The following is a 27,921-nucleotide window of genomic DNA, read 5'->3' on the forward strand; positions in this document are numbered from 1 at the left end:
ATCTGTAGGTGCTATACATCACCGTTTGTCAGACAGCAAAAATAATTGATGCTACTAAAACCATGGTGACTCCAGTTACAATTGTTAGTAAGGAGTAAAAATAGGGAGTGTGGGATGGGAGGAGATTAGTTCTTGATTTTCCTAAGATTTCAGGAAGTCTAGCTATACCTCAGGACTACAAATCACATTACATTGCACATTCAGTTAAGCTGTATAAGGTTGAATTGACAGTTTTTGATCCCGTTTTCTTGCTAGTGCACTACATTCTGCCATCGATTCCCTTGGTTTTTAATTATTTGTATTGAAAGTATGTTGGTTATATCAAGATGTCAATGATTAGATTATATCAAGATGCCAATCAATAGTGGCAGACATACACAGTGCAGGATGGATCGTAAAGTAACCCACCAATATAAAATGTACAGCTTTGGCTTTTGGGTCATACATGATAAATATATGTATAACTGCAGGTAAGTGATTTAATAAGTACAATAAAAAATGGCTATGCTATAATTCTGAACTTTTTGGATATTAGATCACATACCTATTCAGTAAATAATTGTACTTGCCTATAATGCCTATGTAAATAAATATACCTTTCTTAAAGCAACATAGCCATGCACATTTTGTACATAGGAATTTCTTCTTAGAGTTTAAAGGAGAAGGAAAGGCTACAATTAAGTAAGCTTTATCAGAAAGGTCTATATAAATACACCAGTAAACCCTCAGAGTAGTGCAGCTCTGAGTCCTCTGTCAAAAGAAACACAACATTTCTATCCTTCTATTGTGTACACATGGGCTTCTGTATCAGACTTCCTGTTTTCAGCTGAAACCTCCAGGGCTAGGGTTTGAGCATGCTCAGTTTGCTCCTCTCCCCCTCCCTCCTCCCATCTCTGCTGTAATCTGAGCTCAGAGCTGTAAGTGAGCAGGGAGAGACTCAGGCAGGAAGTGATGTCACACCAAGCTTATATGGCAGCTTCTATCCTAAACAAACAGAGACAGTGTCTAGAGCTGTTTACTCAGGTATGGTAAAGCATTCTGCAGAATAAATATAGCATTCTTACTTGCACTATTGTGGCTAATATGTTGGCAATAAACTGTCTTGGAGCTTTCCTTCTCCTTTAACGTATATAATTTCAGGTCTGGAAATCTTAAATTGTTTTTAAGCAAATAAACAATTCCAACACATTCCGCACTGTGCTTTTCTTACCACTTCATCAGTTTTGGTGAAATTGGTGCCATCTGATTTGTTGACAGCCATTATCACAGCGACGACATCCTTTCCATTCAGCACAGGAGCAGCCAGTATGGTTTTGGTTTCATATTCGGTAAGGTTATCTACAAAGCTGCAGAAATGAGACTCCTAAATACAGAGAAAACAAAATCAAAGTTGTAAGTAGGAAGCACTTACCAGGGGGATCATTTATTCATGGCATTTTTTAATGGGAAATTGCAATCTTGGTCACTGATCGTGCACATCTTACCTGTTATATTAGATATAAATAGATAGATTGGGTCATATTATAACAGTTGCCATGTTGCACTAGGTCTAGTAGTAAATAATCAAATATTTATACCATATATTGCCCATATTGCCCATTCGTTGCAAATTTTCACCTGCCAAATAAATTCACACATCACTAATTAGAATCCCTTTTGCTAAAAAGAAAAGTAATTTTCCAGAGTTTTACTGGATTGACCTTTAAAAATGATATTTGATGACAAAGGTTGCACCCACTAGGGCACAATGGCTGCACACATAATGCATGGAGAGGATTGAAGGATTTTTTTTCCCAGTGATAAGAATGAATATCAAAATACTGAGATTCAACTCACCACACTTGTAGCTCCATGTAAATTAGGCCAATAATGTTTACTGTAAGATTTGCATTTTGTAGCAAAAAAGCTTTATGCTAGTGATCACCAGCTAATATTACAATCGTCGTTTGAATGTCTGGCAAGGGGGCTCCACTGCATTTTTCTGATACATTGGTAATACAGGAATTGCTGTCCTCTGTAACTGTTATTAGGAGGATACAGTATTATTCCTGCAGCCGTACCTCTAAGTGGTGTTACATAACCATAGTCTCCCTTGGGTTCTAAATGCACAAGCAATGGGGCACAGGGTACCAGTAATATCTGCCAGATTTAGGTTGGGGACTGGCTGTGGCTCTGCCATCAATAAACAAAGGAAAACAAAACAGTGGAACGTTAAGGTGAATGGCCAAGTTCCCTGATATTCCAATTCTGTAATTGACCAGTCAGGTTCATAATGTCACTATCACATTACATGCGTAAAAACTTGCTTTGTGGCTGGTCATAATGTCTCCTTTGTGGGGTTTTTTCCCTGCGATTATTTAAAGAGGAGCTTTTATTCATGATCATACTATTTCTAGAAGGAATTTTCCAGGAACTTTACTTCCTAAAACACTCTGTCGGTGTACAGTTTAACCCACCTGTAACCTGTTCCTAAATGGCTGTGCAAACTTTATTTCTGGGAGTAACCCTACCCCTGCTTTCAATGTTTCAACGTATACAGGCCACAGTGTGGTACCATGCTGAATATAAATATAAAAACTACATAACATCTATATCTCCTTACCCATCTTGCTTTTACATACTGTCACCAAGCAGGTTTATCCAAAATAACTTGTGTATACAGCACAACACGGAAGTCAAATATAAAACACGAGTGGCACTAGCGTAACAGCAGGGAGGTACTGGTGCATAGTTTCAAGGTCAGAGTAACTCTGGCAAAAATTTTTTAGAATGATATCACTCTCATGTCAGCATACCTTTAATTTGCATATAGAGATCGTATTTACTCAAGGACTACACAGGTATGGGACCTGTTTTGCAGGTAATGTGTCTTTCTGTACTTTGATAAATCTCAATATCTTAAAACTACTTAATAAAACATTAAATCACGGGTGTCCAAACTTTTTGCAACGAGGGCCAGATTTGGTGAGGTGACCATTCAATAATTTAACTCATTTAAACAAGGAATCCCGTAGCCGTAGCGGTAATATTTGGGAATTTTAGTAAATGATCTGTCACTAAGTCTATACTGCTGCCTGTGTGCTGAAGGTACACCTGTTGTGCTGCTCTCACATACTTCTTAAGTTTACACGTCAGCCCTAAAGAAGTATGCGAAAAGGGTGCGTCACTATGTGCCAGTACGTGTCTATTGCTAAGACCATTATCATCAGCACACAGGCAGCAGTATAGATATGTGCTCAAATATTACTGCTATGGCTACACAATTCCTGATTCACTGTGCTGGTGGGCCGCATTATTATTCATTTTATGTTGTAGAGGTTATTTTTTTTTTATTATTCCCCGGGGTGCAAGTTCTAGATTACTAAGGGGCGCGAGAGTTTAGTGCTCCCTGGGGAATTATGCACTGGGCGAAGGAAGGGGCAAAATGGGGGAAGCCTACATACCCTTCGCCACCCTTCAACAATAGGGCACTGCCTAATACAGTCAATGCTGTGTTCTTGGGCAAGCTCTAGAATGGCAGAAAGCCAATTGCACTTTGCACACAGTGTTAAATGGTAAGTGGCCCCTAATATCCTCCACCAAATGAAGTGCAGCTCATGTGCTGCCACACCAACACTCATGCATTTACACCCAGGTGCTAAAAAATAATTGGTTAACTAAAGGTGGCCATTCATGGAGAGATCAATCGCCAAACGAGCGGATCTCTCTCCGATATGCCCACCTTGAGGTGGGCAATATCGGGCTGATCCGATCGTGGGTCCTAGGGCCCAACGAACGGATCCTTACGAATGTGAACGGGCGGTCGGATCGCGGGACCACATCAACGAACAGATGCGGTCGCGATCCAACGTGATTTTTTGTCCCATCCGATCGAGATCTGGCCGACTTTCGGCCCGTGTATGGCCACCTTGACAGGCACAAAGGGCACTGTGTAAAGTCATAGGAAACGCTGGTTAAACACTGTTTTCTAAAGTATTCTAAAGTATTGGTGGGGGTAGGCACATCATTCACCACCAGGAGGTGCAGCACTCAATGGGGCTTGGTTGCACCTTCTGACGCTACTCTTTGTACCAAGCACCAGATTATTGGTCCTTGGTACAAAAAGCAGCATTCCCAGGGGCTCAAGTACTTGATAAATGAACAGAGCTCTTGCACCCCTTACTGTCATATCGCTTGTGCCCGGGAAATGATACATGACCCCTATAAACACACAGGCACATGAACACATCACAAGAACATTCAAAGACACACACACACACACAAATCCTCACACAGATAAAAGCACACCTCAGAGTATGGGGTAACACTTACAAAATTAAAAATTGCATTTAAAAGGTAATACATTTATTGGTTAACTAAGCCAACATTTTCTAAGCAAACAAGGGCACACACACATGCACACAAAGTACTGGAAGAAGACCTACAGATAATAATGTTCTTCGTGCAGGTTAATCTAAGACTATTCTAATTATATTAGGATTATGGGATTAGCATGGACTCTCTTGTCAGATCTTTACATAAGTACAGGTAGATACATTTCTTAAACTGGCATTTCAATAAACGTGTGCCCAAGAAGAAAGGCAAATATATTTTGCTGCCTAATTGATTAGAATAAAACATGAATGTCTCGATTGCTAGGATGAGTGGGTAAACGGATTGATGGGGAATACTGTTATAAAGAAGTGTTTCTTATATAACCTGTTGCTATTAATACCTAGAGTATATTGCAGGTATGTATATTATCACATTGCTTTTTTATCCATAAAACGTTGAACAGTGGAATCATACTTATTTGTGACCAGGAGATGGCAGTACGCCCTGATTAAAATTCCAAGATTATTTAAAAAGTTGTAGTTAGTGCCACGTTAAGCAACCCATAGTAGCTAATAGGATATTTGCCCTAAACAGGTGACCAGTAAATGCTACCTTTTGATTGGTTGCTATGACATACTAGCTCTGGTGCAACCTTTGTGACTTTTATTACACTGTAAATAATCGATATCTTGATCATCAGTTTTAACATGTCACCGTTGTGCCTTTCTGCAATTGCCAAGTGATCACATTCTGTGTTGATCTGAAAGAACAATTTAAGGTTATTTGCTGCTTTAGCAAATACTGCAAACATTTAAATCTTGCAGTCCATAAACAGGATACATTCCTAATAAAATGCTTGTACAATAAGTGCTTTGTTAAAGTTTAATAAGAGTTTCTGGCCTCCTGAACAATTAAACGTACATAATAGAGTTTATATTTGTTCCAAATAGAAACCTTTTTAATTATATATTGCTTCTAGGAGAGTATTCTTTTCACATTGAACATATCTCAGACATCTAAGCACAAGGGTATTATGAGATAACACAGAGATTAGGCTTAGTTTACCCTTGTGATTATCAACTAAAAATGTGCCTTAGAGGCAATAGGACCAGATTCAATGCAGTGAGAAAATATTTTCTTATGGTTTATCACGTGAAAACTCACAGACGAGATTCAATTCGAGGAAAAAAAACTTTTCTCCTAATTCAGTTCCAGTTTTACCCATAGACTAGAAAATAAAGTTTCCACTTGATATATATGAGACAAGTTTTTCTGAATTGAATTACATTGTACATATCATATTAAATCTCATCCATGACTTTTTAATGTGATAAACCTTTTTCTTACTAAAATTTAATCTGGCCCAATGATGTGTATTTTTAAAAATGAACACTTTATTATGCATTGGCCAGTTATAATGCAAACTCACAAGGCAAAACTATTCAGCATGAATATGTATTGAAAACTCTATTTTACATGGCAAAATAACATTAAAGGGGTTGGTCAACTTGAAATTAACTTTTAGTATGACGTAGAGAGTGTTCTGAGACAATTTGCAATTGGTTCTTATTTTATTGTATTATTTGTAGTTTTTGAGTTATTTAGCTTTTTATAGCTATCCAGTTTAAAAAGTTCAGCAATCTGGTTGCTAGGGTCCAAAGTCCCATAGCAACCATGCACTGATTTGAATAGGAGACTGGAATATAAAGTCAGAAGGAGGTGGCAAATAATACAAAAACTATAAAAAAGGAAAAATGAAGGCCAATTGAAAAGTTGCTTAGCATTAACCATTCTATAACATACTAAAAGTTAATTACCTCTTTAACACGACTGGTGTAAATCTGCTTAACAAAGGTGTAAACATATCGGGGCAGATTTATCAAAGGTCGAGGTGAATTTTTTCGAATTCAAAAAAATTTGAATTCGATCCTTGATAAATCTGCCCCATCATGTTATAGTTTAAATATATAAGGCTGTAAATCGTTGGTTGTGGCAGGAGATATCTTGGATTTGATGGGGATGCAGTGAATTTAACAGGGAATTTCTTTTGGTTCACATTGAGAACACCAGATTCTGAAAGTGAATCCAAGACACACAGCAGCTAAATACTCTGAGTGGTGCCTATTAACCTAGCAGTGGCATAACAATTGCATGCTGGGCCCCACGCATGAAAAAAAATCTTTGGAGGGGCCCAGCACATACCTACCTGGACCTGCCTGCAACTCCTACCCTCCCAAAGTAGGAAAGAGAGAGGCTGGGGAGGGGGGGTTTCATAAACCTGTAGAGGAAGCAGTTGCTAGGGGGGGTCCGTTATAGTTACACCACTGTAAAATAGAAAAGTCAGTAATACAGTGCAATGGTCTTTTTGCATAACATCACAGGCCACTTATAATACTATACTTTATTGTTATCATCATAGATCAGCCAGCCAGATCAGTGAACTTTGTGTGTATATCCCAGAGATGCAATGCAGTTGGCTTTGTGCATGTTACTCTAGGCATGCCACTAATACTAACAGTGAAGTGGTATTTCTTAATATTAGCACAGACAGATATCAGCCTGAAGAAGGGACCTTAAAGTCCGCTTTGTAATATTTCTGTAAAGTTACACGTTTTGTTTTGTTTTTTTAGCTGAAGGCAACAATACGAGTTTTTTCCCCTCTGATCTTCTGGCCAAACACAGTTAAATTCTTGTTTTTGTAACCTTTGCAGAGGCACAGTTCAAAGAACTTTGTTCATTTTTTTCCAGCTAGGTCAGCAACACTGTGCAATGGGCTTTGTGAAAATGATTCCAGTAAAACAATGAAAGGATGGAGTCTTGGCATATCATGATATTTAATGTTCCATGTAGACCAGTCATTTAGTACAGGTATCCATAAACTTGTTATCCAGAAAGGTCCGAATTACGGGATGGCCGTCTCTCCATTTTTTCCAAAAAATCCAATTTTTTTTAAAACAAATTCCTTTCTCTCTGTAAATAATAAAACAGTACCTTGTACTTGATCCAAACTAAGGTATAATTAGTCCTTATTGGAAGCAAACCCAGCCTATTTGGCTTATTTAATGTTTACATGATTTTCTAGTAGACCAAATTACGGAAAGATCCCTTTTTTAAAATATCCCAGGTCCCAAATATTATGGAAACAGGTCCCATACCTGTATAGTGAAGATTATCCCAGAGAAATCAGTAATACAATGTGTGAATGCCACCAAACTTACTGCTACCTGACATGTAGACATACATTTTATATTTAGTGGTCACAGAAGCACTATGAGTGAGCTCATCGTCAATTTTAGACCCTATTTGATATAAAAGGTGTATTTCCTACAATTTGCTGATCCATTTTTACATTTAAATAGAAATGCATACCCATACAAGGTTTCCACTTCGCACACCATCTAATAGTTAACCCTATAGTCTAAGGTGGAGACAATGTGTTGTTCAACATGTTGCTCACCAACCCCTTGGATGTTGCTCCCAGTGACCTCAAAGCAGGTGCTTATTTTTAAATTCTTGGTTTGGAGTCAAGTTTTGATTTCATAAAAACCAGATGAACTGCCAAACAGAGTCTATGTAGGCTGCCAGTCCACATAGGGGCTACCAAATGGCCAATCACAGCACTTATTTGGCATCCAAGAGTATTTTTCATGCTTGTGTTGCTCCCCAACTCCTTTTACTTCTGAACGTGGCTCATGTGTTCAAAAGGTTGGGGATCCCTGGTCTAAAGAGTACCTTACTAACATTCTGACTTTTCTATCCTACCTAATTAGGATTTCCAAAAGACCACAATAAAACACTGACTGTTAGTTATGCTCTGCCTATTTTTTATGTCTGCAAAAGAGACAGACTGCTGCAGAAAAACTTTCTTCCTGAGAAAGAATTAAGAGTCACATTTCATATATATAAGTAATATATGAACTAGGGTTAGCCGTTGACTTGTCATCTACTTGATCCTCTTGTTGGCCCACTGGGCGGCCAAATCTGCTACTTTTGAGACCTTATCAAAACAGTAGAAACGATGAACAAGTGAACTGAACTCCTTGCCCCTTCTTCATGGCAGTAACTACTACTACTACATTGTCCGAAAGTCGACGTCCTCTTCCTCTGCACTGAAATGGCTACATAGTATTTGGAAGCAGGGACCTGACATGCTGCAGGGATCAAAATAAAACTCATATGGGGGAATGTAATAAAAGACGCAAAGAACAAAGCAATTAGCACAAATAAGAATTAAAAGTCTAATTATGCAATGAAATACTCTTCCTTAAACTGTTATTACATTGCGAATTGTAATTGTGCATTGCCCACTTTTGAGAAGTGTCGTAATCTTTTGGAGCAAACATAATGTTTTCAGTAATACGTTTTATTACATTCACTGCGCACTGGCGCTAACTATAAAATTCGTAAACCTTCTTCCACTGTTGGAAGTGGTCGCTAAACAGTTTCCAGGTTCGCAAAAGATATATTAAATTCGCACAACGGTAAATTTGTTCGTACAGAGGCATGATTTTTAGCATTGCGAATATTTTTTCCGTTTCCGACTTTTATTACATTCCCCCAATGGATTCTTAAATATCCAAAACAACAAAGTTACCATTCTTTACATCTGCACAAATACAAATCATTGCATAATCATCATATCCAATATAAGAATGAATCAAAGTGTTATCCATCTATCCCAATGGAAATACTGTAAGGCCTGCCTCAATTTTCCCTTCTGGCATAGACTTGTTTAGCATAAAGGCTGATTTACAGGCAGGATCCTGTAAAGTCATAATTAAGTCATTCTAAGTCATCCCTGGATTAAGTAAAGTTCATCAAAGTACATCACTGAGAGAGAGAAGATGATTTAAAGTCCCCATCCACCACAACCTTACAAATGATTACTCTCAGGCCTTGAGACTTCATAAACTTCCATCTACAGCTCAATTTAAGTAGGCATACCTACTATGTACCAGCAGAACTTATACTAGAATAAGGCGCATAAGTGAGACCACAAAGTTCAGTCAAAAACCAATGCATTCCAAGTCCATCCCCGGTTCACCTAACAAAGCAGGAGAGACACAAAAAAGATACATTATCCAGCAATGTTAATAGTTCGTTTGTGTTTGCTTAGTTGTCTGCTATAAATTGGTTTCAGCTTCCCAGTTGAATGCTCTCCTTCACAAATGCTTGTGCAGAAACATTGGGGTAAGAGATTTTCAGTCCTTAGTGCTTTTGTCATTTTTGTATTGTCCAAAAAACAGCAGTTAGAGATATTTTAGGATTAAAAGTTTTTAAAGAAATATTTCAGTATTCCTATGTCCTGAATGGGAGAATGGACAAGTACATTTGTGTTGAGATAAGTATCCTAGCTAGGTTATGGAGCGCAGGAGTTCGACTTAGGCTGTGTTTGCTTGGGTTAAATGAAGGTGGTGTTTGAGTGCTGTGAAAATTAAAAGGAACTGCTGTTAAAGTAGGTATACTTTAAATGTTTTGACTGCTGGAGCAACATCCCTTCCCTCTGCATATTTTTTATGGTAGGGAGGTGGTGGTGTATTTACAAGGGATCAATTTGCTTTGTCAATGATAGTGGTTGGGCCTAAGGCCCGGATTAATATAAATGGCTTCATTGGTCCTCCACATGTGCAATATTGTTAGGTTGGGAAACTGGTATTACACTACAGGGGTCATTTACCAGGACCTCAGTCAGTAGAGCAAGAGCACTTAGGGGTCAATGAGTGCACCCCATAGTGCTCATACAGAGAGTCCTTCTGCCAATGGTCTGGCTTCACTTGGTACCTTGCTCTGGGTAAAAGAAATCTGCCTTGTGGTGTCATGAGGTGCAGGTTATCCTTGTCTTTAGGACTGCATTGTGGCCTGTGTCTGCTGCCCCTACCTAACTTGCTCATTTGAATGAAGCAGACAGCACTGTATTCATGGGGCAGTTGCAGGTCTCCCTGTTCTGAAACAGAGAGCAGAGAACTCAGGCGATTCTTTTAGGCTGGAAAGCTAGTTGTCAAGGGCAAACAAATGGAAGATTGGCATCTTTTTGTACTTTGCACCACTGGTGTTCCAATTATCCTGAACTGAGTTGAGGTCTGGGTTTTGGGCAGTTCAGTCAAGTTTTTCTTCTCCCATCACAGCAAACAAACTCCACTCAGACCTTGCTTGGTGCATGGAGGTATTAGCATTCTCAAACAGAAAATAGCCTTCCCCAAATCACTTCCACAAAGTAGGAAGCATGGAATTGTGAAGGAAGTAATTGCACTCTGTAGCATTAATTCTTGATTAAAACAATGAGGATCTTCCAGATTACTATTCCACCTCCACCAAGCTTTCCAGCAGTTATCATTCCCTCTGGCATCCTCCAAACGCAGATTAATCTGCTAGCTAGACCGCCAGATGTAAAACATGATTCCTTACTCCACAGAACACTACTCCACCTCTCGAGTCCAAAGGCATCGATATTTACACCATTCCAACCTACGTATGGCACTAAACATGGTGGTGAAGTTCTTGTATTCGACTGCTCACATATAATTTAAGTCATGCTTTCTATAAATGTTGTGTTATATACTCCTTTAAGGCTATGGCTCATGAGGGATATGGCAACATTGTTTTCCACCTGATGGCAGCAGTTGATAAACAACCTATTTACCATTGCCCTAAAGATCAAAACATCCTTTTTGTCCTTCAGCACTTCCCATACAGAACAATGGAAAATAAATTGCTTATTGCAGCAGTAGTTTTGACAAGTGAGCTTAGAGTAGTTGTCACACTACTAGTGGGTTGAGGAGCAGCTGCTGAAACACACAGGGGCATGTTAACCTTTGTTTTTATTTGCCTGATGACTGTGGCAGTAAAAACACCCCATGTGTAAACAGCTTTAGTTAACAAAGTTCTTACTTTAATGAAAAACGCAGTACCTGCACATATCGAATATTGACGGCAAAAATAACCTGTATTATGCACAGATTGCACAGTAACAAATATATCTATTTTTATTGTTTCTTCAAGAGCTACACTCAAAGTCCTCTCCTTTATTATAAACATATGGCCTAGTTTTAGGGGTGTAGCTACAGAGACATTGACTGTAGATCGGACTGGGGGTACACAGGGGACTCCAAGGCCCCAAATAAATGGGTATTTAATTCACAATGCCACACAGATAGGTGGAGAGATGGGATAGTGAATAGCAGGGGTAGTATTAAGAAACCGCTGGTCACTAAGTAGACAGATAAGGGAGAAAAGTGTTAAGAAGAGAGCTCAACATGACCCTCATTTACTGTAAACTGTATATAAGTCTCATTTGTCTTGATTAGCTATCTGGAAAACTGTTATATATGAGAAGCCACTCACTGAAGTTTTGAATAATTAAAGCATGTATTTGTGTTTTACCTGAGACTGGCCAAATAAAAAATCTGAATATTGCTAAAAACAACACACCCACGCACACAGCACATCCAAGCACAAATAGATGTTTTTTGGTTGGCTTATTTAGGGCTGGTTTAGGGTAATGCAGTGAATATTGTATGACTTTCTCTCCCTATAATTTATAGACCTGCTGTTCAATAAAGGAACAGGCTGGTTGCTTTGTTCAGGACCCTCTTTGTGGCACAATATTTGCTGAGCAAATAAGCATCCACCATGTATCCCAACATCAAACTCTCAAAATTCATTAATATCAAACATTAATTCATATACCTGTGACCTACGGTTTACATATACCTAGTAAATGTAAACCGTATGTTTACATAAAATTCCCTATTTCGAGAATTACACGGGACATAAAACTGTGGCACACATTCTTTGAATGGTAGATTATATCTTGCCTTAAAAGTAAAAATCTTGATTCCTGATGGAAAGGAATAAATATATGCATGGCTCATATGTGGCTTGAACAGCACATTCTGTATCATGTTGTTTTTTTATTTTCCCTTAAGTTGCACAGAGTCATGTGGATCAAGCCATTCTGTTTATTTAATTCTGCGTGAGCATTTTAATGAGCCAAAAAAAAAAAAGGAAATCATAAACTTCTCGTTCAGATGATGACTAAGAACACTCTGTTTGAGTTTTAGCACCTAGTACAGACAGCTTGCTACTGTTTCTCTACAGTGTCCTGAATATAGATGTGCATTCATACAAAGAAAAAAAGCATCTTATGACATGTCAACGCTGCTCCGGCCCAAGGTGAAATGGAAATGTGGGCCCCACTACAGTCATTTCATTCTGCCTAATGTTAATTTTTTTTAAAAAATTAACAAACAAAATACATTGCATCTTCTATTACATTAGTCTATATATATATATATATAATAATTACTAATGTAATAGAAGATGCAATGTATTTTGTTTGTTAATTTTTATATATATATATATATATATATATATATATATATATTTATTTATATATATATATAAATAAATATATATATATCTATATCTATCTATATATATGATATATATATATATATATATATATATAGATAGATAGATAGATAGATAGATAGATAGATAGATAGATATAGATAGATATATATATATAGATATACAGTATGTGTAGTATATGCAGAGGCGTAACTATAGCTGAAGCGGGGGGGCATCGGGTATAGGGGCCTTGAGGCCCTAATTCATATACAGTTTCAATAAATATTGGTAAAACAGGTCAACTTTTGAGGTCCTGAAAAATAGTTTACTCTGGGCCCAGTAATATCTAGTTATGCCACTGTGTTTATACATACACACACACATATATATATATATATATATATATATATATATATATATATATATATATATCAATAAGCCGTTGCAACTAGTCAAATTGTTGCATCTATTGCAGTTGGCTGAAAAAAGCCAATAACTGAAAAAAGCCAATAGCTGATTGGGTTCTATGGGTTACAGAACAAGGGCAAATTTGCCTAGTGTTAAAAAATGAGCCCCTGTACAATGTGTTTACCTAGGTGCAGCAACTCATAATAGCTAATAAGACATTCAGCTCATATCATTTCACATATGAGTAGATGCAAGCCACATGCTGTGCCACGGTATAACGTGGATAAACTAGTGCTTAAAAACTAGGTATTTGCTTCCCTGACTAAATTATATTCCTTGTTCAGATGTGACGCAGAGCTCAGTGCATGGAGTTTATCTGCCAGACACACACCTGCCTTTGAAAGGAAAGATTTAATTCCGGATTAGATACCCATAAGTATTGTAAGTGCCCTGTTTGAACTCTCAAATAATTGTCAGTGAAATGATATCCCAAATCTTCAGATTATTTATTGAAGCAATGCTCCTTTAAATAGGAACTGTTGCTTCAAAATTAACAAATAAATCAAATGCACACATAATTATTCTTCATGAAGGCCCCCAATGTTTTAGCTCCTTTGTGTTACATATGAAATAGTTGGACTCACCTTTGTCACATCTGAAACATTAACTAATTTCTTAGACTGTGCTACATAGCCCAACACTCCAGTATCCAGGGGAAACACAATCTCAGAGTCTGGAGCCACCACACATTCATCCAAGGTGGCATCTTTATGAACATTAAAAAGCCTGGTGGCAAGCTCAGCGGTGCCATTCCTCATGCGGTACATGAACAAACTCATGCGATCTGACTGAATTATGAAAGACATCATCTTGAGCACACTGAAAACACATCTTTCAAGATTGAGGTTCTCCTGGAATACTCTGATGAGGTCAAAGACAACCTCGCTCTCCTCCACGCTGCTTAAAGTATGAACGTGGGAGAAGTCAACATTGGTACTTTCGGTGCTGAGCAGATCACAGATTATACCGGGTCTAAATTTAAGGTCATAGTACTGTTTGGCAAAGGATGGGTTGGAATCCAGAAATTTCTCCACTTCTGCCTGTGTTACAGAACTCATGGTGTAAATCTTGAGGGAACCAGACTGCACCTTTCCAGAAATGCCTCTGAATCCAAAGGTAGTAAATTTCAAGAAAAAAAAAAATCAACACAAAAAGTTAGGGTGGGGGAAAAAATGAAAACCCAGGGAAATCTAGGTATCCCCTGGGTGTTTCTCCTTCAGGAGACAAAAGGAGATCTCGGACTCATGCCATCTTCTTTCTCTGAGCTGTAAGCCTGATTTGGTAGAATACAGTTAAGATGATTCTTAGCAAGGCTAGCATTATTCCACTAATAGTGAAGGTGAAATGGGGATTACCCTGATCATTTTAAATGGTCACATGACAAATCTGTAATCCACTAGCCAATCGAGTTAAAGGTTGCACACTACTGTCAATGCCAATAAAGCAGAGGCCACTACAGATGGCAGATTAAGAGAAGCAAGAGGAATGCTGTTGGTATAAAGAGAAAATAGTTCACAGAACTCATAAACTTTCAGTAACAGAGAAGATACACTGCCCTTTTGGGCTGATTGAAAAATTATTTTTGTCAGCTCTTCTCCAAGTACTCTATTGTCACAAATGTTATTACAGTGATAAAATCAATCTGCTGCTCCTGCTGAAGAAAATGTACATCACTTGCATCTTCACAACGTTTTAATATTATATATATATAACCATTTCTATAAAATATTAGTTTGCTGTCTGGTGCATGTCTGTTTTCATTTTCCCACTGTACAGTATCGTGAAATGTATTAGTGGTTATTTTTAATCCCTGTGGCACAAGAGCATGGTCCTTAATGCTCATTTACCAAGCACTTGTACCCAAGAGATGGCTGCTCTCTGCACCAAGCTCCAGATCAAAAATCTTACCAGGAGGTAAGGACAGGGTCCCAATGTGATCTACACCTCCTGGTGCTCCTTTACAATGGACATGAAAAATTGAGTTTTGAATTATGTATAAAAAAATAGTAGCTGGCATCTTTTTTGTGGATGCTAAGGGACACATTTACTATTGGTCGAATATCGAGGGTTAATTAACCCTCGATATTTGACCATCGAAGTAAAATCCTTTGAATATCGAAGTCAAAGGATTTACCGCAATTCATTCGTTCGAACGATCGTAGGAAAAAACGTTAGATCGAACGATTAAATCCTTCGAATCGAACGATTCTAAGGATTTTAATCCATCGACCGAACGATTTTCCTTCAATCAAAAAAAGCTAGGAAAGCCTATGGGGACCTTCCCCATAGGCTAAAATTGGTGCTCGGTAGGTTTTAGGTGGCGAAGTAGGTGGTCAAAGTTTTTTTAAAGAGACAGTACTTCGACTATCGAATGGTCAAATAGTCGAACGATTTTTAGTTCGAATCGTTCGATTCGAAGTCGTAGGTCGAAGTAGCCAATTCGATGGTCGAAGAAGCCAAAAAAATACTTCGAAGTATTTTTTATTCTAATCCTTCACTCGAGCTAAGTAATGTGCCCCTAAGTGTAATGTTGTTCCATCCATTCTTGTAAGAATGTTAAATGTTCACTTTTAAAATAAAAAAAATAGCAGCTTAGTACTGGGCGGAGTAATGAAAAAGGTTATGGACACAGGAAGGGGAGGAACAGACAGTGTGGAGAGAACAGCCAGGGATAAAGCTGACTTCTACCCTGCAGTCTGGCATCTCTGTGTGCATTCTTCCAGTTCCAATACCCTGCTTTCGGTTATCACAATAAGCATTCCTGAATCTTAATTATTTTATGTCTATAAAGTGCAGGTTAGCTATTTTTTTTCACAAGTGCGGTGCTAAAAAATGAATCGTGCATTCATCCAGGCTCAGGATGCATAGAATGTGTGATGGATGCTCACTCACTCCAGCTCATTAATATCCTTCCTAAGGAATGGGACCCAAAACTGCACTGCATACTCAAGGTGAAGCCTTACCAGGGACCTATAAAGAGGCAAAATTATATTTTCATTCCTTGAGTTAATGACCTTTTTTGTGCAAGACAATAATTTATTTGCTTTAATACCCATTGAATGACATTGCTTAAAGTTACACAGTTTATCCACAAAAACCCCCAAATCCTCCTCAATTAACAAGGCCCCTCAAACACTACTATTTAGCGCATAACTGGCATTTATGTTATTTCTACCAAAGTGCATAACTGTGCATTTTATTAACACTATATCTAATTTATATATATGAACAAATTGGGACTTAATCCCTTAGCCAGTGTGCCCCACAATACTATATTATAATGAGTAAACACATGTCAAAAAAGTCAATAAAAGGCAATATTTATTTACCACCATGCCATATCTGGTTAAAAACAAATTGAAAACAAGCAGCGCTGCATGTAGGAAGAGGGATCCCTCTGTTGAATGTGCTAACATCCCAATGGCGAATCAAAAGAGACGGATATGGGGAGAATGCATGCGTAATAGTTGAATTAACTTCTGATTAGACTAACCACAAGCTCCATAGTGGTAGTTATGGTCAGTCCAAGCTGTATACTGCGTGTTAACACATATGCAGTGTACGTTGAGTGCCAAGACAGCACTATTGTATAAAATAGGTTATAATCACTTGGAAGATCGCAATCAAGTAGACAATATATCTCAGGATTAGTCCAGAGAAACAAACGTCCTGCACAAGCAAAAGACAACATTTTTTACCGACTGTGTGTACAGCTGTGTCACCGATGGGACTGTTACCGGTTTAGTGCGTCGGCCCGATGTTACTCCTGTCTGCAGTCCATCTTCGATACACCAAGTAATGATGGGAGAGGGGTATCCGCTCCCCAGAAGCAATGCTGCCTCTGGGGAACGGATACCCCTCTCCCAGCCATGATTACTTGGTGTATTGAAGATGGACTGCAGACAGGAGTAACATCGGGCCGACGCACGAAACCGGTAACAGTCCCAGCGGGGAAGTTTACTTTTAGATCATCTTTTAGTATTTTATAGTTGAACCTATGCTAGGTAACTTTTCAGATGGTCTTCATTATTTGATTAGATGAGCTTCAATGCTGATAAGTCATGCACCTGGGATGTAGAAATACGCAAACCCTTTATAACCCTAAGGGGACTGCACTAGGCAAATCCATAATGGAGAAGCACCTTGGAGTCCTTGTAGATAATACACTTGGCTGTAGCAATGCCAGTGCAGCTGCAAGGACAAGGTTTTGAGTTATTTGAAAAGCGGTATAGATTCAGGTGAGGAGAGGGAAGGCTCCATCTGGAGCATACCATGCAGTTTTGTAATATCACTGATTTAGATGAAATAGAGAGAGTTCAAAGAAGGGCAACTAAGCTAATACAAGATATGGAAAGTCTCAAATATGAAAAAAGACTAGCAGGTTGGGTTTGATCATGCCGGAGAAGATGCGCTTAAGTGTGATATGATAACTATGTTAAATATATAAGGGGATCATATAAGAAACTCATTAATGCTCTGTTTACCCGTAGGTCCTTCCAGCTGGCATGAGGGCACCCTTTTTGATTAAAAGAAATGAGGTTCTGTCTAAATATTTGGGAAGGGTTTTTTACAGTGAGAGCTTTGAATATGTGAAATTCTCTCCCTGAATCAGTCGTACTGGTTGATACATTATTAAGCAGGTTGGATTGCTTTTTAGCAAGTGAGGGAATACAGGGTTATTAATAAAATAGCTCTAAGTACCAAGTTGATCCAGGGACTGGTCTGATTACCTTCTTGGAGTCAGGAAGGAAGTTTTCCCCCTCTCAGGCAAATTGGAAAAGGCTTCAGACAGTGTTCTTTGTCTTCCTCTGGATCAACTAGCAGCCAGGCAAGTTAAACATATACATAAAAGGTTGAACTTGATGGACATGCATGTTTATTCAACCAAACTTGCTATGTTACTATGTCTACTTTATTAATGGTTGTTATATTTTGTATGGTTTATGAATAGTTTGTATTTTTATTTTGGTTCCTTTCAGGCTGTAGCTCAAAATACTGTGTGATTGCAGGGGTTACTGACCCTGGCAGCAAAAAACTGTTTATTTTTCTTCCCAGGCCCTCTGCTATTCACTGTTTCATTGTAGAATCAGACACTGGTTGCTAGAGAACAATAAATAAAAACAACACAATACAGAACAATGAATACAGTAAAAACAAAAAATAAAACCCAACCTATTCTCATATACTTATATTTTAAAGTAGGCTGTAATTTATGTATTTTAGAAAATGTTTCAATGTCATGTGACACCACTAAGCACTAATTATTTCTAATGATGTTACTAAGCATCATTTTAAAGGATTTATTTTATATGACAATGCAAAATCAATGAAACTACAGACAGTGGGAAAATAAAATAAAAGCACCTTTGCAAGAAAATTGAAATTCTGCTATATAGAGTTAACCCTATGCAGTTTCAGAACAATAGACAATACTCTTGAGTTGTAAAAAAGCTAATATGTTTTAGAGAATTATATCAGATAATCTGGTGCTATGGGTTAAGTCTGATCTCTGATCATTGCAGTTTTACATCTTCGGTTTTGTACATTTACCACTAATTAATTTTGAGCTGTGCCTATATTCATGCAGAGGAGCTGCCTTGGTACATTATGAATGAGCCAGTAGTGCTCAGGTAATTCTACACAACAGGTCACTGGTTAGTCTCCAGCAGTGGTCTCCAGCTATCACTCCTCATTAGGGTAATGCCTCTCCTGACAGAGAGGATTATATGACTCATCTGCTCTTCAAAATTATTGAGACGGCAATAGACTTTACAAGGTGAATGCGGCAGATCCTTTTCAGCAGCTATCAAATAATTATTGCTAGCTAGCCTGAAGAGATAATATGCTGCACTGAGTTCTTCTTTTCAACCAGTATCCCTTTCTTTTTCGACACCTTAGATAAATTATCTCTTTTTGACACACCATATAAAAACTTAGTAGCAGTCCGTTTTATTGGATTGTGACTGCATAAATGCAAATGACATTGTAAGTCCAACGTTGATATCTCTGTAATAGTTTTCAGCTCCCATACACAGGACTGTATTGGCTGATGACTTAAACTGCACATTCACTTTAAGATCTGCTAATGTGGAAAGGAACCAAGCAAGTGTATATTTGCCTTATTTTGCCACCCATGTGTTGGCCAAATTAGCATCATCCAATTTTTGGCCCATGAGACAATGTTCACATAATACTGCGGACATACAGAGATGCAATAGGCAAAACTGCACCAACGAAGTCCTCTTACGCAAGCAAGTATATTACCAACCCAGTCTGGAGTGACCAAATCAACAACTTTTATTGGTCATGTATGGCCAGCTTTAAGCATAAGATCCAATCTTACAAATCCTCGAACGATCGGACTTCCCCATCTCCTGACCTGCCACTAACCATTCCTATCAAATAAAGTAGTAAAAGAACAGATCAGCCGATGTTCTACCCCTGACAGCAATCGTACGAAACTTATATCCGACAAAGCTGGTCTCCCTCTGAAAATCGTACGATCGGCAATACATGCAGAGATATTATTGGCAGCCGACAGAAAATTTTTAACCTCTCCGATCTCCATGGGATGAAAAATGTCGGGACCCTCCACACGCGGTCCGAAAATCATACGAATTCTCGATTCGTACGATCAGATCTTTGTGTCTATGGCCAGCTTTAGTCAGAAGCTTATCGGCCTGTGTGTAGTGCATCCAACCTAAATTATATCTGGTCAAAAGATGTAAAAACCCCATTAGCATGTAGCCAGTTGAATACAAGCTGCATAGGCTGTTATTGTAATCTAATTTTATACCTAGGGGTCAAATTATTGCATCGACATAAATGGGCCCACCACCTGGGAGATCAAATCGAGTATCAGCTAGCCTTCAATGCATGAACAACATTTTGTGTAGGGTACTATATAAATTAGATTAAAATATACTGGGAATCATATTCTGGTTATACATGAAAGGATGTGTATGGCTGGGTCAACAAAGAAATTAATGTTGAACTGGGTGCTAACAGTGTGCAGCACTTTGTACTGACTATCTAAGTGGTCTAAATGCAGACTATGATTGATAACACCGGGGGCCTATGAAACACCCTTGGCCATAAAATCACACATGGACTGATGCAATCCTTAGCAAATGAATTCTTTCCATTTTTCAAATCAGTATCTTGTTTTTTTCCACAAATCGGGTGCCATTTTGGTCATGAATGTTTTAATCAGCACTCACAGTCCACCAGCCCTCTATTTTGAGAAGTAGAAGGGTGGCATCTGTTCTGGGTTTTGGGAAACCATAAGTGATCTTGACCCTCCAAACTGCTGCATGAGTGATAAAGTAACAGGAAAAATAAAAAAGGGTGACACAGTAACACAATGTTAAAATGTCGTACAGTAAGATAATGCCACACCTGCAGCTACTGTATAATTTCCTCTTGTTAGTCTAAAACTGGATCTATCCCACCTATTTAAAATTGTAATGGATTATTAAAACTTGGATCATCCCTTATTTTATCTGTTTACACTTGGAGTCACAAGGTTCACACTGCCTTTGTAAAGTGTTGTTTTTCCTCCTCATATCTGTTTGTTGTTCTCATTGCTCCTAGATAACCAACAATATAATAGGTCAAAGTTCAGGATCAAAATTATTTTCACAACCTGTTTAATCTCAATAAACCAAGAGCTACTAAAACACATCCTTTTACTTCACCTATTTAAACTAGATCTATAGGATTCAATATATTAATAGAGTAAGACTAGTGATTAGCAAAGCCTTTCGTCCGGCATGGATTCACAGCGAAATTCCACATTTCGCCATCTGCAAATTTTTCTGCAGTGAAAAAAACCTTATTGGCTTCAATGTATTTTGAGCAAAAAAAGTTCCAGTGAAAAAAACACCCATCGACTTCATTGCATTTTGCATGGGAAAAAATGGCCATTGACTTCAATGCATTTTCTCCATTTCTCAAATTTTCCAGAGGTTTCGCAAACATTTTGGTTAAGGGAAATGGGACAAATCTGCCATTTTCTTATATGTGTTGGTCCTTTATATATATCTATATTGCTCTAATTTAATATACACTGTACTGTTTGTCAGTTCCAGCCAGGGCACTATCTTCAAGGAGTCAGTGCTTGTGTGAGTTTCCTCCCAAAAACATACAGTCACCTTAACTGGCTCTTAATAAACTTTACCATAGTGTGTGTAAATGCAATAGAGACCTTAGGGAGAAATGTAATATCGGTAGCTAATGCGAGGATATCGATCGCGAAAGGTTATAGTTTGCGATAGTGTATGTAATAAAACTTCTGAATGAAAAACTTGTTACGTCTGCTACAAAAGTTTACACCACCTCCAAGCAGGTGTGAAAGGTTTACAATGTGTAATTAAAATTCGCAGTGCAATAAACGGCTAATGAAGAATTTTTGTTCACAAGTTTCATTACATTTCCCATTACATTTACATTAGATTGTAAACTCCCCTGGGGCAGGTCTGAATTATGTAATATCTCTGTAAAGCGCTCTGGATTACGTTGCTACTACATAAAGCATAATAATGTAGATCACTATAATGAAATGATTACTTGTACATGTGTGTAAAGGGTTTATACTAATTACTATAAATACATTTTTTATATGACTGGACATGTTAGAAGGAGACACTATATGCAAGTGCATTGGCGAATAGCTGGGATAGATTATGATGTTTGCAACTCAATTAAAGCTATCCATGTGCCTTGGTCCAATCAGCTAGCGTTCCTCCCTGTAATGGCTCGGAACTTATTATTCTCAAGCAATACCCCTGTCATGCCTATACCAAGCCCACCAAATACCGCCAAATACCTTGAATGCATTTTTGTTTATTTCAACTTTTCCTGATATTTCCATCATGCTGGTAATATTCACAATGCCAGGGTACATCATGTGTGCACTTTATAAAACTGCGATGTTGCATAACCTGAAATATCACGTTAATATATTTGTCTCTCTCATGCAGATCATTGGATTGTGTGAATGTCTATGTCTTTCTTTCCTTCGTCAAGAGAAACAATGAAGCCACTGATGATGTTTACATTCAGCATTAGTTGTCATTTGAAAGCACTTACCCAACTCCTGTCCCCATCTTTCATTATAGGTCTTTAGCTCATAGGTTTATTTTCTCAAAGACTTTTTTTTTTACATGAAAGGTTCGACGTGTCGTGGTTCCATATAAAGCTGTGTTAGTTACACCTTTTGAAAAAACTCTTTTTAATAGGTTTACTTTTTCCAAATGACATCAAGCAAGAGTGGGCACAATTAGAAAGCAAAAGCATTAGGTCCACTTGAATACCTGAGTGTGCTGCTTGGCAGTTCAGGTCTCTACCTTTGTACCACACATTCTCAGTTGTGTTGCTAGGCCTGCAAGTACAGCAAATGTTTGCAGAAAGTGAATGGCATGGCTCTTCTGCTGAGTGTATCCTAGGTAAAAAGGTAATTATACTTTTGTTATCAACATGTACAGTTCATATCGAAGGTATGTAGGAAAAGCACAGTGTGTCCAGCATAAACATGTAATATAAGTTATCTGTACATAAGATAAATGTTTCTCAATTTATTGTATTTCTAGTTGGTACAAAATGTATTATTCTTGTTGCTTTATCAGACTGATCTGTGTGTAGGTAATAAGCAAGTATGCCTTGTATATGAAATACTTTTATTAATTTATACAGCTTTTAAGCATTTTTTCTTACTGAATTCATCTTTAGTTATAGTTATTAAAAACCATGCATGAATGCATGAACTTGAACACAGCGCTGCATACCAAATATATCTCTCTAACACTCTTGCCCCTCAACATCCTTAAGTCCGGCTGCATGTCCTGAGCTATAGAGGTGAAAACCTAAGGTTTATAATCCTCCAAAATAAAAAACCTAAGATTTATAATCCTCCAAAAATAAAGCAAGCGATTTCCTTGAAATGTAGGAGATAGAAAACCATTTCTTTGGCATCCAGAGTCATACCCATTGATGATGCTTCAACCAAGGGACTGTAAAAATAATAAAAAAAACTAAAAGCATTGTCTATTTGTCACCTTAAAGGGATTGTTCACTATTGAATTAACTTTTAGGGGCAGATTTATCAAAGGTCAAGTGTTAAGTGAATTTTTCTTCGTCAAATTAACTCGAATGGTATTTTACTGAAGAAAAAAAAAGATTCTGCGAGTTCAAGTCCTGCAGCCAAAAAACTCAAATTGATAAGAGTTTTTGAATCATTCTAATCATTCGGGTTTTCGGGCAAAACCCTCTGAAAAAACTCAAACATCAACGGGCTGTTAACCTCTTTAAATGGTTCAAGGGACCTCTGCCATTGACTTCTACAGAACCTCGACAGATTTTAGGCGGTGTATTTTCGAAAACTCGAATTTTTGAGGAAAAAACAACTCAAACCTTAATAAATCTGCCCCATGATGTAGAAAGTGGTATTTTCAATTTTTATTATTTGTAGTTTTTGAGTTATTTAGCTTTTTATTCAGCACTTCTCCAAATTGTCCAAATTACCCTAGCAATCATGCTATATGAATAAGAGACTGGAAAATGAATAGGAGAGGGCCTGAAAATAAAGATAAATAATAAAAACTAACAATAACAATACATTTTTTGCCTTACATTGCATTTGTTTTTAGATGGGGTCACAACTCCCACTTGAAAGCTGGCAAGAAGAAGGCAATTAAATATAAAAACTATATGATTTTGGAATGTCTGTGTGTAAGGACAAGCTGTTGTTTCAAAGCTGTGTGTTCAAATGCTTTGTTCTTCTCTATTAATTATAAATTTGCCATTCAGAATCAGGGTTTCCTATGTGCCCAGGTCACATCAAAAGCAACTAAAGGGCCTGAACACAAACAGGAAAATGTCATAGTAGCAGAGGAGGAAATGGCATTAAATGCTTTCTAATGGGAAGTTTTTTTGTGCATACAGTTTGATACACTATACGAGGCATGACATTTCTAACCAGCTGAATATTCACACATCCCAGCAGAGTGATAATACCTGTAAGAAGTTAATCCACAGATTAAGGTGACTCAGATAAGCGGCTTTGTGAATTCTCTCTATAATTAGAAGGCTGTTATTTGTACTTTTATTAGAAAAGGCTTGGTTATTAGCAAGCTGCAAATGAAATAGCAATCTGATTTATTTTTGTGGCATTTCAAACCCAAACATGGCTGGAACAACCCACATTGACTTTGATATCAAAACTGGTTTAGACATAACAGTTCTGGCGGAAAAATGTTGTTTAGAAGCCAACCTGCACATCCCTATCTGTTATAAAAAAACAACTGTCAGCAGCTTCTGGGAGCCTTTGGTTTAGGGTTGCCAACCCACCCTTTTAAAATCGAACATATATGGGGGCAGATTCACTAACGGACGGGAAATTTAAAGTTGGACGTCTTTATTATAAATGATAGTGCAAGGGAGCGCGCAGCACAGGTGCCGCAACAAGGGGGGGCGAGGGCCCAAGGGGGGCCCTGGACAGCAGTACTGTTGGACCCCGGGCCCCCCATGGTGGGAACAGTCCACATCTGGGTAGCATTCAATGTTCATTAAGTTCATTATCACATGAGCAGTGCAAGGATAAGAGAGGAGTTGCAGGCTCAGTGGCACCAGTGTCTGTAGGTTGCCACAGTCTAGATTTTGGGTTTATCTTACATTTTAAAGGAGGAGAACACTGTGGTTTCAGGTTTATCTTAAGATGTTTGTGGGTTCCAGGGGGGTGGGGCTTGCTAGGGAGTATGTGGGGTTTTGACAAGTTTGGCCTTGGCTGGGTTGAATCAGGGGTGCGGCCAGAGGAGTGGGCAGGGTCTGGGTGGGGCCCAGAAAAAATTTTGTACTGGGCCCCGTGATTTCTAATGGCGGCCCTGTTAGTGGATGCTGAAATTTGTAGTGTAACAACAGCTGGAGGCTGCATGTTGGATACAATTTCTACTATCCACGCTATCCTAAATTAGTGCACTCATCAGACATTCCCTGTGCAAGTAACTGCTACTACACAGGCCCCAAATGCATTACTATCATTTCGCTCCATTAGAAAAAAGGATATTTACCTGCAAACACACCTAAGACTGCTGGCCTTGAAAGAAGCAGGGCCAACAAACACTGAATAGTATATATATATATATATATATATATATATATATATATATATATATATATATATATATATATATATATATATATATATATATATATATATATATACAGTATATATATAGTAGTAATATAGTAGTGTGTGTGTGTGTATATATATATATATATATATATATATATATATATATATATATATATATATATAATATATCATGCGGAAACTAGCTTGCTACAAAAAGGGTTGTCATTCGTATCCACTTGCCTATTTAACTCCTTGGAGTGGGAGGTGGACTGCTTTAAGTTTGGCCGGCTATTGAATCTTAAAGACTATTTCAAACAAAATGTCTATAATATTGATGATAAGACAGTTCAACCATTGAGATTAAAGAGTACTTTTACCCCACCTACTGTCAATCCTGCCATTAAATTGTACAAACAGACAGTGGAGCATAAGGCGTTTAGCAGAGCTCCATCTTGCAACTATAGGGACAATTTAACTATTAACACACCGGCATCGTCATTCGCCCTGCTGATAAAGGCGACGGCATAGTACTGGATTACTGTGATTATAGGGAAGATATTCTGAAACAATTAAGTGTAAATCATGTTTATATATGCTTGACATGTGATGCTTTACTACAATTTAAAACAAAGATACAGAAAATTGTGTTGGGTGCTCATGAGATAGGCATAATTGATGTGAAGCTAAAAGATTTTTTAATACAGGAATACCCGAAATGTCCAGTTCTCTATTCTAGATCCAGCCCCATAAGATTAATTTTTTGGATGTAATACTCATGATGAATGATGACCATTTGGATTATACTCTATACCGTAAGCCAACTGACAAAAATGTTTAATTACACTATGGAAGTTGTCATCCGGGACATATGAAAAAATCCCTGCCAATTTTACAGTTCTGTAGGATCCTGAGAAACAATTCTTCTCAATCTCTGTGCGAGAATCAATTGTCCAAAATGGTGAACAGGTTTAAAGAGAGAGGGGTATCCCGAGCAATTATTAGGTGAAGCATTAACTACGGCCCGTATGAGATGCCGAGGGGATAATCATAGAGAACGAAATGACCCTAGTCTGGTATTTAGCACTAAATATAATAGATGTACCAAAGATATTGGTCGCTTAGTGAAAAAACAATGGAATATTGGTAGTGCTGACCAGGAATTGGCATATATTATACCTGATCCTCCTAAAATTTGCTATAGGAGGGGCACTAATCTGCGTGAAATTTCGGTCAAAAGTGACCCTATACGTAATTATGGGCACAAAACACAAACGTGGTCTAAAACTGGGTGCTTCAGATGCCCCAGTTGCACCTCCTGTAGATACATGATACCTGGCTAATCGGGCAAATGATTCAACATTAGACATCATATAACTTGTTGTATTAACTATGTGATCTATTCGACCACCTGTCCCTGCAGTCTGTCATACATTGGCTAAATGGATCAGACCCTGAGATTAAGGATGGATGCACATCGATCGGCCATAAGCACAGCATTCAGGGGTGGCTTTACCAACAAACACGTAGCTAAACAATTTTTAGAACAGGGGCATAGATTACCATTGTTTAGGTACATTGGAATTGATCACGTCCCCCCCCCTTTCAGGAGAGGTGGTGACAGATTCAAATTATTGTTACAGAAGGATCTTTTCTGGATAAAAAAAAAAACTGAACACTGGCACCTATTGGGTTAAATGAATCTTGCTCCCTTACGTGTTTTTTAAATTCAAGATGACCATTAAGTGATTTACATTTTTGTACTGAAAGTACCCTATGTTCTATTTAAACTGGCTCAGCATCCTATATTTATTGTGGATATATTGTATTTTTATCATGCCACTCTGCTACTTTGTATATTTGTTTTTATCCTTTTGTATTCTCTTGTGGGGATAAATTCACTTAATTTATGGTGATGTAATTCTTCTTTCCCTTGGTGCAGGGGTGTATCCTTATACCACATGACACGGTGTCACGTATGCTCTTGATCCTGGTCATTGATAAATGAGCCCTATGTACTCTTTTTCACTTGTTTTGCTTTATTTCCTGCAGCTGTTGTAACCAGACCCGATGTTGCTGTGCAGTTCCCTGCGGACTATTTTAGTGAGCTGAACATTCACTTAATTAGCAAAAGAACACCAGAGAATGAGGAAATGGAGGAGACAGAGAACTTGATGCCATCCACTAAGCAGCACAATCACAATAGATCAATGAGGAAATAATCATCAGAAAAATCTCTCCAATCTAGATGCAATTATACAACCCCTGCCATCCAAAGCATAGAAACACAAGCTCTGCATAAAGAACAAAAAGAGCTGTTATTCACCACCGCATATTTCCACATGTGTTTTATGTTTGCTTATTGTATAAAACTTTCATTTCAGGGATCCTGTTGCTGCTTGACTAATGGATGTTTATGAATCCCTCTCAATAAAAAATGAATATACACAACATAAAAAATGAATCAATATACTTAAGGAGAAGAAAAGTGGCTACTGCTTTAAACACATGATATTGTATCATAAAGGACGCTGGCCCTGTGTATATCTGTCCTATATAATGAATCCACAAATGTTATCAGTTAGGAAGATGATACAGAATATTACTGTGATCAAAATCCAGAAAGTTCAGAATTATGGGAAGGCTATCTCAATTTTATCCAA

The 27,921-nt window shown here is 37.9% G+C and overlaps 1 protein-coding gene across 1 annotated transcript in view; it reads right to left on the reverse strand.

Moving 5' to 3' along the window:
- The window catches only part of pde6a.L (phosphodiesterase 6A L homeolog), a 37,616-nt gene extending 23,427 nt beyond the window's left edge, over positions 1-14,189 (reverse strand). Inside the window, exons 1-2 of the mRNA XM_018252191.2 lie at positions 13,716-14,189; positions 1,211-1,363 (exon numbers count right to left, since the gene is read on the reverse strand). Coding sequence (XP_018107680.1) covers positions 1,211-1,363; positions 13,716-14,189 — 627 coding nt within the window. The remainder of the gene's footprint in view (positions 1-1,210; positions 1,364-13,715) is intronic.
- Between the last annotated feature and the right edge of the window lie 13,732 nt (positions 14,190-27,921).

Source organism: Xenopus laevis, chromosome 3L (genome assembly GCF_017654675.1).
Source record: "Xenopus laevis strain J_2021 chromosome 3L, Xenopus_laevis_v10.1, whole genome shotgun sequence".
Taxonomy (NCBI): Eukaryota; Metazoa; Chordata; class Amphibia; order Anura; family Pipidae; genus Xenopus; species Xenopus laevis.